This window comes from Camellia sinensis, chromosome 6, assembly GCF_055761805.1.
Source record: "Camellia sinensis isolate YWXY chromosome 6, ASM5576180v1, whole genome shotgun sequence".
NCBI lineage: Eukaryota > Viridiplantae > Streptophyta > Magnoliopsida > Ericales > Theaceae > Camellia > Camellia sinensis.
The window spans coordinates 21,651,610-21,664,952 of NC_138966.1; the positions used below are offsets into that span (position 1 = coordinate 21,651,610).

The 13,343-nt window shown below is 40.1% G+C and overlaps 1 protein-coding gene across 1 annotated transcript; it reads right to left on the bottom strand.

The window, feature by feature from the left end:
• Positions 1-10,765: 10,765 nt before the first annotated feature.
• On the bottom strand, positions 10,766-12,054 carry LOC114260149 (uncharacterized protein At1g76070-like). The gene has a single exon (XM_028200206.2). It carries the CDS (start codon positions 11,975-11,977, stop codon positions 11,255-11,257), a length of 723 nt encoding a protein of 240 aa, XP_028056007.2. The 5' UTR covers positions 11,978-12,054; the 3' UTR covers positions 10,766-11,254.
• Between the last annotated feature and the right edge of the window lie 1,289 nt (positions 12,055-13,343).

Genomic DNA, 13,343 nt, shown 5'->3' on the forward strand with positions numbered 1-13,343 from the left:
CATACTTTCTTGGAGTTGACACATCATTTCCTCCATCCCTGCCATGTTCTGCTGTTCTGGCTGACTGACTGGTGAGGTGACTAAAAACTGATAAAAACTGAGGCCTCAGCCTGACTATTCACTGGTAGGGTGGATAAGTGCCACCGATCTGGTAACTGCTGAACCGGTGATCTGTGCCTAACTGGCCCCTTTTACCCTGCCTCTGGCGGAGGAACACTGATTTGTCCTTGAGTTGAATCTCTGACCTGACAAAGTCTATCAGCACAAGTCCGATGAACCTCGGGGGATATCGGAGCCTTCTGAAGCTATGGTTCCAAGACTATCCCTAGCAAAAGAGAAAACATACAGCATCTCAGCCTGATTTCACCTGAACAGATATGAGCATAGTTGAATGAGTGTGCTCTCTACTGAATTCTGTCCAAAATTCTACCGGTGAACTGATACCCTCAGGTAAAACTGATTCCCAGATACTGATGCCCGCATGCCTGATACCCAGACTTGGAAACCGTTACATGCATTCCTGTAGAGACACACTCTAAAAGCACATAACAAGCAAGTGAGAGCCAAAACACCCCTATGTTGGGGCAGGATTTCCCTGTCCTATTTTGTCAGGAGCTAGGGTTTCACTACGCACGCAGCGGTTTCAAACAACCTATAAACGGGTAAGCAACCTGTCCTAGTTTGGAATGGTCACTATGGATTCCGAATATGCATTAGGTCGAATGGTCAAAAGAGTGCCCCGGTAAAAATCGAGGTTTGTGTTCCCATACTGTCAGAGCCCATAACCGATCAGCCTTATGGTCATGCCTTGACAAGACAAGCCTCCGACAAACCATTCAGGAATGGCAAATGGCAAACACGGTGTCCTAGGCGCACCAATGCAAATGCAATGCAAAGAGACACATAAATGAAATCAAAACAGGATATCATGAGTTCGAGTCAAGCTCTCTAAATCCCCAGCGGAGTCGCCAGAAACTGTAGACGCGCCTGTGGGCCTCACTACAGTTCGGACTCGATTTGTGTCACGGTTCTTAATCTGAACCAAAGAGTCCAAATCTGGCAAATCGTTATGAGAAAACAGATTTTTAGAAAAAGAAATGCCAAACATGGACTGCTTTGCCAGATACAGAGTCGCCACCTAAATATTTTATTTTGGGGAATTTAGGAAACCCTGACTCGGTGCCAAAGGCCACGTGTCCGTCATCACCAAAGTTGCCTCGGCTCGGAAACTTAGGTACGATTGGGGAAGGTCAGCTATGAGCACCCCCTCTCGCCCGATCAAAGATCGGCCTCTACAAACCGTGATATCTTGTTTTGAAAGCATTATGTGTTCTTATTCCAGTTATTAGCCTAGAATTACTATGTTATGCGCACAGCAAACAAGTATAGACCAAATCGCCTAAATTGGAACAAAACATTTCATGTTTGTTTTGAAAATGGTTTGCTACTCGCAAGTAGGCTAAAATGCAGGTTTTGCCACCCTCAAGTGGGCTTTCAGAAAAGATGATTTTGCCACTATCTAGTGGGCTTAAAATTCACAGTTTTAATGCGTTATCCCAATTTAAGCAATTCGACCTCCATCCACAGGCATTCAAGCAGTTATATCACATAAGCAGCTAGCCTCATGGTAATCATGCAATTATGGAAACACTCACACGCATGCGGCATGCTAAAGCATAAAAGCTCACCTAGTACTCCAAGCCAAAACAGAAACCAGTTAATAATCACATGCATGATCCTAGTTCATATTTGAAATGGCTAATGCAACACATACAAAGATGCAATCCAAACAGGCTCGGCTATCCTAAACATGGCATGTGAAATGCTGCAACTAACAAATACTCAACTTGGAATTGAAATACGAGTGCGGTTAGCATGATGTACCGAGCCCAGTGCATGTAAGACAAATGTATGGATGCACGCATGCTAAGCATAAGGTATGCTAATTTAAATATGCCCTAGTCTACCATCATAAGCGGGTAAATAAAAGGGAAGAAAGACGTGGGGTTGGAAGACATACACACACTCACGCACACTTATTACACAATTGCCCTCACTCGGAGGGTCCGAAAGAATAATACAGTCCGAATAACAAATCAACTATCCTAGCTAATTAATTATTACAGACCCTTAATTAATTAACAAAATAAATGCAGAAAGAAGGTGGCCGCAGCCATGCCTCGGAATGCGCGAATGATGCATGTTTGACTTGTCTTGCCCGGAAACTCGCTGCCATAGCACTACTGCCTCTGTTTACACTGCCCTAGCTCCTCTGAAGACTGCACAAGTCTTGGAATAGGTTCTCTGCACACTTTGGAGCACCACCGGCTAGGAGGAATGGTCACCGGCCGCGGGGAATGATCACCGGCAGCATTTTGATATATCGGTTGCAGATTACTGGCCAGTCGGCACTGTATTTAGCCGACCGGCCAAATCTTCCTGCAGAACTTGCCATTGACAGCAGCAGAGGGCAAGCAGTATATGGCATGAAATTTTTAGGCAAATGTGTGCATAGACACACTCCCTATCATGTAATGGACTCAAGGGAGCATGGCCCTCGACCCTCGGGCCATCAATTATGCATTTTGATGCATGATGGCCTAAGAGGCCAAGTTAGCAACTTCGATATCAAATGGAATGCACACACAAAACACATCAAAGGCCCTAACCTCTATCATGCTTGATCAAGAGGCAAGGGATGCATGCACAATGTAATGCAACTTAAGCATGCAAGCAAGGTTAATGCAACATGATTATGCAATGCATCTAATATGCAATAGGCACACAACCTAAACATGTAAGCATACATGGCATACAACAACATGCGATGATGGAATTAAACTAACATGGATAGCTCGCAAGCATGCCAAAATCAGTGGCCATTAGATGAAAATGAGACAATCGAAATGCGTGCACACATGCACGCAAACCGAGGACCGGTCCTAAGGCACAAATGCCACTCTAACAAGGCATGGCAAGGCATGAAATATGGCATACAAACATGCAAGTTTCAGCACTGAAATGTGATGCAAAATAATCCCGAAACATGGAATGGCCCTGAAACACAAAACTAGGCATACGCATTGGCCTATAGCTATACAAAACATGCATTATTTTATCATGAAGCATGAAGACAGATGCAAGAAAGTCCCAAAACATGCATATTTCCAGTTTATAACAAGCCTCAAAGATGAACACAAATAGGGCTAATCTATCATGCAAGAAAAGGCCTAAAAGAGGGATTAAACACAAAGGGACAGCAGCTGGCCCCAAATGGCAAAGAGCCCTTCAACAAAGTTGAAGAGAGGCTCAAAACAAGGCACTTTACAGTTTACATCAAGCCACGAAAATAATCAAAAATAAGGCTAAACTATCATGCAAGAAAAGGCCTAAAAGAGGGGTAAAGAGACAAGTGGCAACTGCTGTTCTCAAACAGAGGAGAGCCCTTCAACAATGTTTAATAGGGTCTCAAAACAAGATATTTCTCAGTTTATGGAAAGGTCCAAAACAGCTCACAAATAAGCCTAAAGTACTATGCAAAAATTGGCCTAAAAGAGAGATAAAGAGGCAAGTGATAGCTGCTGGCCTCAAACAGAGGAGAGCCCTTCAACAAAGTTGAATAGGGGATCAAAATAAGGTACTTTCCAGTTTGGCTCGAAGCCCAGAAATGCTTACAAACAGGGCTAACATATTATGCAAGAAAAGGGCCAAAAGAGAGATAAAAGGAAAAGGGACAGCAGATGGCCTCAAACTAAGAAAAACCCCTAATCAAACATGAATATTACCTCAAAATAAGACTATTTATAGTTTAGGCCGAAGCCCAAAAATGCTTACAAGTAAGGCTTATAAATGAAGCAAGAAGAGACTAGTTTAGGGGAAAAGTTTGTTTACCCTTGAAGAACCAAACTTCAGCAGCCTTTGGACCAGGTTTGTGAGCTCTCAACCTCTGGAAATCAGCTTCAAATGGTTGGAATGGATGATGGTGGTGTTATGCTATGGGTTGGTGTAGAAATGGTGTAGAACCAAGGGTGTTTGGAGGCTTGGATGAGATAGATATATGGAGGATTGTATGCAATGCTCCAGTTGGTTTTTCTAACCCTTAGAAAATGAGGTAGGGTGCTGGTTTTAAAGAGGGAGAGAGGCCAAGGAAAGTGGGGGGAAAACAAATTCAAAATTTCCCCCCAAAAGGCAGCCCCTCGGACAGTGGGTTGAGTGGAGAATAGCTGGCACAGCTGGTATCCATTCAATCTGTAGAATACTCTGGACGGTCGTCGGCTAGAAAAATTGGTCGGTTGGCTAGTTTAACTAGCCGGTTGGCAATCTATTTGGCCGGTCGGCTATCTGTTCTGGCCGGTCGGCCATCTATTTGGTCGGTCGGCCATCTGTTCTGGCCGGTCGGCAGGAAAAATCTGCTCTGCAGGTCCAACTTCAAACGGGCATAACTTCTTCATATGAACTCCTTTTCAGGTCAATCTTGTGTCAAAATTGAAGCCCCGGAAGTAAGCTTTCCAATGGAACCAGTCGTGCATCAAAATTACAACTGTACAAAAATTTATGCTTGTTTTGGTGAAGGCTGCTCAGTTTCGGTCCAACTGGGATGATGCCCAACTTCAACCAATCATATCTCCCCCATCCGGACTCGGCCTTAGGAGATTCTTGAGTGAAAAACGAAGCCCCAGAAGTCTTCTTTCCAATGGTGGTGGCCTCATAGCTTAACTTAGAGTGCATAGACAGATAAACCTGATTTAGCAAGAACTGCTCGTCTCTCTCTTAGCGATTCTTGCCTATCTTCTTCTCCAACTTGGTTTCTTCTCTCTTCCCCTTCTTTCTTCAACTTCAAACCCCTAAGCAAGGTGTTTTGAAAGATTTTTTAAGAATTTCATCTCTCTTTTATTCATTTCCACTTTGTCCTTACTCAGTTTATCGAAAAGCGTATCATTTGACAAAATGTGAGCCTCGGAACATTGTAGAAACTTTATTTCAAAATTGTTTTGAAAGAGAGGGTTCTAAGGTCTAAAAACCCTCCAAAATAACTTTGGTCCAAAATGGGGTGTGAAGTTGAGATTTGTCTCTCTCCTTGCCGAAGAAACTGAACCTTTGCCCTACACACCTTTCTCCCCCAAGTAAACCATCAGTAACGCCCAAGTCTTGAGGACGGTCAAAAATGGGGTGTCTACACATACCGGCTTGAAGATAATGAGGGCAAAGCATTGCCAAGACCTTGGAACACTTGTAATTTGAAATTTTTCTATCATTAGATGTTCCTTGTTACTTTTTTGCCAAACATCATCAATAAAATCTTAGCAGAATTGTCCAATACTTGTGAATTGATAAAAGATACAGAATGATTGTTTTAGAATAATAAGAACCCAAGTGGAACTCAGGTTCACATTGGGGACAGAGAGAAGAAAGTAATGCTTAACGCTTGTTGAAATTTGTAGCAATTTACAAGTTGAAGTTAAGCCAAGATAATTGTTTATCTTCACTTGTTGAAATTTGTAGCAATTTACAAGTTGAAGTTAAACTAAAGTAATACTTAACGCTTGTTGAAATTTGTAGCAATTTACAAGTTGAAGTTAAGCCAAGATAATTGTTTATCTTCACTTGTTGAAATTTGTAGCAATTTACAAGTTGAAGTTAAACTAAAGTAATGCTTAACGCTTGTTGAAATTTGTAGCAATTTACAAGTTGAAGTTAAGCCGAGATAATTGTTTATCTTCACTTGTTGAAATTTGTAGCAATTTACAAGTTGAAGTTAAACTAAAGTAATGCTTAACGCTTGTTGAAATTTGTAGCAATTTACAAGTTGAAGTTAAGCCGAGATAATTGTTTATCTTCACATGTTGAAATTTGTAGCAATTTACAAGTTGAAGTTAAGCCGAGATAATTGTTTATCTTCACTTGTTGAAATTCGTAGCAATTTACAAGTTGAAGTTAAACTAAAGTAATGCTTAACACTTGTTGAAATTTGTAGCAATTTACAAGTTGAAGTTAAGCCGAGATAATGCTTAGCACTTGTTATAACTTGAGAAAAATTTATAACCATTATATGTTTATCCTTGTTGAAACTTATAAGCAATTTATAGGACAGATACTTGCCGAGATATATTATCGGGTAGCATAACCGAGGTGTGTTACCCCGAGAAGATTGCGCAAAGAAGAAAGAGTACATACGATATAAGTAGAATATTCTAAGTATAGAATCATACGAAGACAAAGAAGAAAAGACAAGAGTACAAGCATTCAATAAAAAAGAAAAGTTGTATTAACATTCAAAGTAAAAAGGGGGGCACATCGGCCATACAAAGAACATACATCCTTCCCTAGGATAAAGAAGCAAGAAGATACAAGTAAAAAGAAGACTTGGAGCTAAGGCTCCTCTCCGCCAGATTGTTGAATTTGAGGATCAGATACGACCTCGGCCTCCTTCTCTGCCGCTATCTCGGCGTCAATTTCTTGAAAAGTTTCTTCAACCGACTTGGCCTCAGAAGGGATGTCGGCTGGTGCAATCTCAGGAACAGCTTCTATGGGAACCAAATCACCTTCATCGTCCTGAGTCAAGTCTAGGACTTGATCATTCTGAGGAGGGGACTTGGCCCCATCAGCATCTTTTGATTTTCTAATCAAAGCCTCGTCCTCTTCCTCCTCGGCCTCATCGTCAGCATCAGATTCGCCGACATCTTCACTTGGGACTGGGGCTGGAGGAAATGGCAAGGGAATAGCGTCGGCCTTTCGCAATGGAGAGTCATCAGGAACATTCAGTTTTTTCAGAAGAGACATCCAACCAAAGGTGAAACCCTTGTTGCATGCCTGCTTTACTTGAAGTTCATAGGCCTCAGTAACGTCGGCCATACCCTGATTATACGCCTTTTCGTCAGCATCTTTGATTTCAGCTTCTTTGGTGGCCAGGGCCTCCTGAAGCTCTTTCTCAGCTTGGGTCATTTTTTCCTCGACCTCTCTCCTTTGAGACTCAGCCACCTTTCTGATAGCCTCAGCCGCCTCAGCCTTTTCTTCAGTATTATTTTGAGCTTTAACTGCAGTTTCGGCTTGATCCTCCAGCTTCTTCATTTTTTATTCAAGGCCTTTATTGATCTTTTGAATAAAAGAGAACTCATTTTTCATGTCGGCCAGCTCTTGCCGATTCTCAAAAGACTGCATCGAGAAAGAATAGGCGTGCTGGATGGCCTGAAAGAAAACAAAGGTATTAAATAATATTCAAAGTATGAAATAAAGAGAAAGAAAAATTTACCAAGAAGAATACGTTTACCTGAACAGAGTGCTGTAACATTAAGGCATAATTTTCATACTCGCTGTACTTGGCGTTCCGCTCCAAGTCGCCTGGGAGAAGTAAAGCGGTACTGAGTGCAATGCCGACATTAATATCGTCGGCACTGTCACTTGCCATTACAGGCTTATCCTCTAGGGTGATCTCGGGGGCCCAGGGGACAACTGGTTTCTTTGACCCCGAAGTCGTTTCAGATGACCTCGGCCTTTTTGACTTGGAGGATTCGGAAGGAAGTACTTCGGCAGACCTCTTCGAAGGGACAGAGGCAGTTTTCTGAGTTAAAGCCAGATGTGGGGTTGGCAAAGTGTCCTCAGTCTCAACCTGAGTCACTTTCGCCTTCGGTTGAGCTTTCTTAATTCTTTTTGGTTTTTCTGGAGGTTGGCCTTGTGTTGGTTGTTCATCAATGGATGATGGAATGTCAGCTAGGAGGTCTTTAGCAACTGGCTTTGCACGACCCATCTCGGATGCAAGAACAAGACGTCGGCGACGTTTTCTTTGGGATGGTGGAATGAGGTATGGAGCCGAGGTCGACGGCTGTTCTGCTGGATTAGAGGTTGATCCTTGGTCTGTTTGCGATGTTGATGCATCTGGAAGAGTTGTAGCAGAGGGAGGAGATGAGCTCTTCTTCTTCTTTTTCCTGGGGATGTCGGGGAGAGCTGATCTGTATGTTGGGATGAAGTTGAGAAGCAGGGGTGCCTTTCGCTTCTCGATTGGCAAATCCAGAAGTCTCTTCAAGTCTTTACTAGGGACAAAAGATTGGCAAAAATTTTTTGGTAGCTGACGAACAGCTGCAAAAAAGAATAGACGTCAGAAACAGACAGAATATTTAAGGCTTTGAAAGAAAACAAGCAAAGCCAAATGCTGGGCTCTTACCCTTGCCCTCTAAAACTGATCAGGGAAGAGGGTAGAGATGGATGTCCTCATCTGGAGCAAACTCCCAATTTCTCGAGGTAATAAGATAGTCATCTCCAGCCCCCTTGTTGGAGTCTGGGAGGTCGGCTACGATTTGAATTCTGTAGACCTTGGCTTAAGATAATAAATGAAGCCTTTTTCTTTCAAGTTAAGGCCACACATGGTGTAGCAATATTGGATGTCGACAAGAGTGATCCTAGTCTTTTCCTGTTTAGCTAGGGCTATGATGCCAACGATCACCCGATAGGAATTGATGGCCAGTTGAATAGGATTCAACTTATAGTAATGGAGAACTTCACGAAACAGAATGTTTAAAGGAAGCCGAAGTCCACACTCTATGAAGACAACTACAGGGAAGGGCATGGAGTTTTCGGTAGGCATGATGGAGTCATCATCCCCAGCCAACCTCAGATTGACATCGGCCGGGATCTCAAACTCCTGTCTAAATATTCAAGTTTGGAGGGGGTATTTACCCTATGTTTCCACATACCCATGATATCGGCTTAATCTTAGAAGGTGGGTCTCAGAAGATGTTTTTGAAAGGTTACTAGGACATCGGCAAACGATAAGGTAAGTGCAGGTTTTAGTTTTGTTCCCTAAGTTATGGGTTTTGCAGACAAATCCCAGACCTAAATCTATGGAAACACGGATTGAAAGCAAGAATCTGGAAAAGATGTAAAAAAACAGAAAACAAAAACGAAGTTTCAGAAACAAGAATTGAGATGGGCTATCAAGAACATGAAGAATACCAGAGTATATGGCCAAGAACAGTGGCAAAAGTGTAAAGATGTGGTGAAACAGTGCGTGCGTTCAAAATGTGGGCAAAAGCAAACTCATGGATGAATGCATTCAGATGTACAATTTATAAATTAAAAAGGCTTGAAACAGTACAGTAATGGCGACAGCAAAAGAAGAAGAAACATCAGGAACTAAAAACAAAAGGAACAGTAGCTTACTAGAGAAAGGGAAGCCGGAAAAGGATTTGCCGATGTCTTACGACGATTGCAAGAGCAGAAGACCAGTGAAAATCTTGTTGGAAAGGGTGAACGGAGAAGGTTGCAGAGCTTTGGAAACTTAAGCGATGGAAGATTTCGAAAGCTAGAGAGAGAGTAGGAGATTCGAATGAAAAAGTAAAGAGACGGAAAAAAGGGAAAAAGTTTTTGATTAAACAGAAACGGCGGCAAAAGCAATCAATACGCCTAGAAGAACGAGGGCGTCAGACGGCGCACGTGAGAAAAGAGGTGGCTAACAAAGCGCGTCACCTGTACGAACCAATAAGAGGGAAACGCATGTTGAAAACGGTTGGGTTAAAGTGCATAACAGCTCATGCGCGTGAGAAGATCCTTAAAAATCTTGATTTTTTAGGGAAAGCATGTCGGCCAGAAATGGATGATCTCGGCTATCAAACTTTAAGCCGATTTACTGGAAGAAAATACAGATATAGATTCCATCACCTCAGAATGCCGAGGTAATAGAACCTAGGGGGCAGTTGTGGGGATGTATTTTCTGAATACCAACATGTGGCAAGGTGACGTCGACGTGTCAGCCGAGGTGCCATGTGTCCAGGTTGTAACGCCGAGGTTATCTCGGCAAGTCTGAGGTTATCTCCGAAGACATCGGAATCCGAGATAAATGGATAAAAGATAAGGGACAAGAGTCCTAGAGTAAAGAGAAGACTTAGCTAAGATAAGGATAAAGCTCTTAGGGAGTTTATTTTTATCTCTTGAGAAATCCAAAATAAGCACTGAATGGGAGTCCATAGAAGTCAGGCTTCTAGTGGGATCAGGATTAAGTTGGCTATAAAAGAGAGGCACCCCCGTGGGTCTAAGGTACGCAGTTTTATGCATTGAATAATGAGTTTAGCACTTTATTATTTTTTAGAGATATATTGACTTGATCGTCGGAGTGCCCCCGGGTGGAAGAGCCACCGCCGGAGCCTTTTCTTTCTGTTATAGGTTAACTGAAGCCATCTATTCTGCCAGTGCTCTCCAACTGATTACTAGGCGGGCAGTGTGGTCAGAAAATAGCCGTGTGAGGCACAACATATTTGGTTAAACGCCCCTATTCCAAAACGGCGTCGTTTTATTAAAAGAATATGTGACATTTTTATAAAACGTCGTTAAATATAAATAAAAGTAACATTTAAAAAAAGGTCATTAAAAAAACGCTACCTAAATCCTGTAGTGTTCACCTTCCAAAACATAAATTCTAATTAAACAAAACAAAAAAATCACTCTAAGGAAAATAAATATCCGGACTCCGTGAAACTGTGCATATTTTAAGTTTTTCAACTTTCAATTATGGCAGCTTTAAGCCCCTAGAGATTTCGAAACCATTCTAGAAAAAACTAATTATAATAATAAAAATATATATTGGACAAGAAATGAAACTGCAAATTCTACTATAAGGTTAGCTGCCCAAATAGTTACCTACCTAATTGTGTAAAACTAGCATTACTACTTGCTTGCACAATTAATAAAATATGTATTTATAATTTGACTATTTTTTTATAAATTTTGTTTGTTTGTTGGATCAAACACTTCATTCTCAAGAAAATCCCCCAAAAAATTATTAAACAAGGAAATTATATATAATTAGCATTTAGGTATACAATAATGACATGTAATCACCATCTCAATTTACAATCGCAGCTATGTAGATCTAAACGAATAAAAAGAAAGAAAAAAATTACAATTGCACTTTTGCATGCACATTAATATGCCTAAACTAACCAATGATCTAAAAAACAAAATGAAAATACAAAAGAGGCCAAAAAGAATGTCTTATGTAACCTCTATCAACTTAGTTCAAATCATTTGTCTCACTTCCTGTGCGATGTTCACACCATCGAAGTTAAAGTTTAAATGAGAATGTGATAGGGTAGCACAAAAGGAGAAATAAACGACCAATAATTTTAAATATATACATTTATGTATTAGAATTTTGAATTTCTAATATCATATTGATATTCATCGATATATCGGTTGATATTTAAGATCAGTCAATATTGATATGTATTCTAATACTGTTATTTAAAACCGAACACTCTCAGCTCCATCAAAAGAGGGTATTAACTTGAAGAGGCATAGGTTGAGCTATGGTTCTCCTCTTCCATAGATTAATTTCCTTCCTTGGCTCCAAAGCAACCACCCCACCTCCACCTCCACCAACCAGTATTGGTGCAGAGAAAGGAATTATAATCTCCCTCTCCTCTTCTTCTTCTTCACTCTCTTCATCAGAATCTCCATCCACCGGAGCAACCTGAGCCATCCAATCGAGCGAGGAAAGCGAATCACGACCATTCGAAAACCGCGTAGTTTGACTCAAGCTCGGCGCTTTATCAGACAAGTCAGACTTACCATCAGAATCATCTGATTTTCTACCAGTAGGTGTTTTACTACTGAACAGACTCCGAATTTTCGATACCTTCTTCTTTGCCTCTACAGGCTTGAAATCTTTAGGCGGCGAAGCATGTTTCTCATTCTTTATTACCTTCTTCTTGTGCTTGATTTGGCCCATGCATGAGACTTTTGGTGAAGTGGGTTCTTGTTGGGCTTCGAAGCTCGAGTTCTTCGTATTCCGGCGTGCATCTGCCGGAATTATCGAGATGATCGGACCGGAGAACCCTTTTCCGATGTGGGTTTTGAGCTTTGTTTGATGAAATTCTGATCTCTTGTCTTTTGTTGGGCTGAAAGTATGGTTTTGGAAGGTATTAGCTGAAGCTGGTTTTGGTAGAAACATTAAGAACTTGTTTTTTGACCTAGCTGGTTTATCCATCATCAGCTATTCAAGTGATTTTAGTACAATCCTATTCTCTCTCAATGATCTTTCTTTATCTCTTTCTATATATAGAAGAAATATAAGAAGAGGACCAAATATATATAGATTGTGAGATATTGAATTTGTCAAGAAGAGGTTTGGTCAAATGAGAGGATATATATACATATATGATATGACTGAGCAAAACTTGATTGCCCAAAAACAATTTATTATTACAGGTAGGTTTTTTTTATATGCATGATTTGGTCTAGCTCTCTGTGACTCTGACCAAAATTAAAATTTGTATTCAAAGTCTAAAAACTCCGGCGTGAATGGACTTGTTACCCATTGTCACACTTTATTTTATATATTGTAGTCGACGTATATACACTGGAATTAGCATGTGATTCAATTAGATAATACAAATGATAATTATACATAATTGAAATATAAAAATGACATATAAAATATAACACAAGATTGGGATTTATTTTAAATATGATGAGAATCATACTTGAAATGAATTATTCGATAATGATGAATTTTAAGTGTACGTATAGTATTTGTTGTGTAAATTCACGAACAGAATAAAATATAATACATTTATACAATGCTATAAAAGCTCCCTTGATGTTGGGAGTGTTTGGGAAGCAAAAGTTAAGGTTAAAATAGCCTCAAATATAAAAAAATAAAAATAAAAATAAAAATAAAAAAAATAAAAACAAACAAACAAAAAGACACCAAGGATCAGTAAAATTTTCCTAAAGTTTCCTAGAATGCTACATTGTGTGGTTGAGATTTACTGGCAAGTCACATCAGAAAAATTGATGTGACTTGCCAGTAAATCTCAACTACACAATGTAGCACTCTAGAAAACTTTAGAAAAAAATCACTCTAGAAGATCCTTGCTCACAAAAAAAACCAATACCCTAGCAGCCCGTAGTGGGTAGGCCTAGCCTAGTCCCATAGGCCAAAAAGACACTTTTGCCCCTATAGAGTAATTTTGGGAAAAGTAAAGTTATATTTCAACCTCAAACATCATTTTAAATACATTTTTCAATACAACAATTCAAATAAAAACTTATTCTATCTTCTCAAACACAAAAATTAAAATAGCCTATTAAAATAGTTATAAAGTCAAAAAACTTCTAAAATAGCCGCTTCCCAAACACCCACATTATTATGTGAAAAGGATAAATTACACACTGACACCCTGAGACTTTTATTTAATATAAATTCTCTCTTCATGCTTGAAAAATTATATTTTCTTCCCTGAGGTTTTTAATCTCATCACAAATTGCTCCTTAGATAACTGATGTCATACCTTAAAATTTTTTTAAATGACCATTTTGCACTTTTTCATACTATTTTTTCTTCATATCATCAT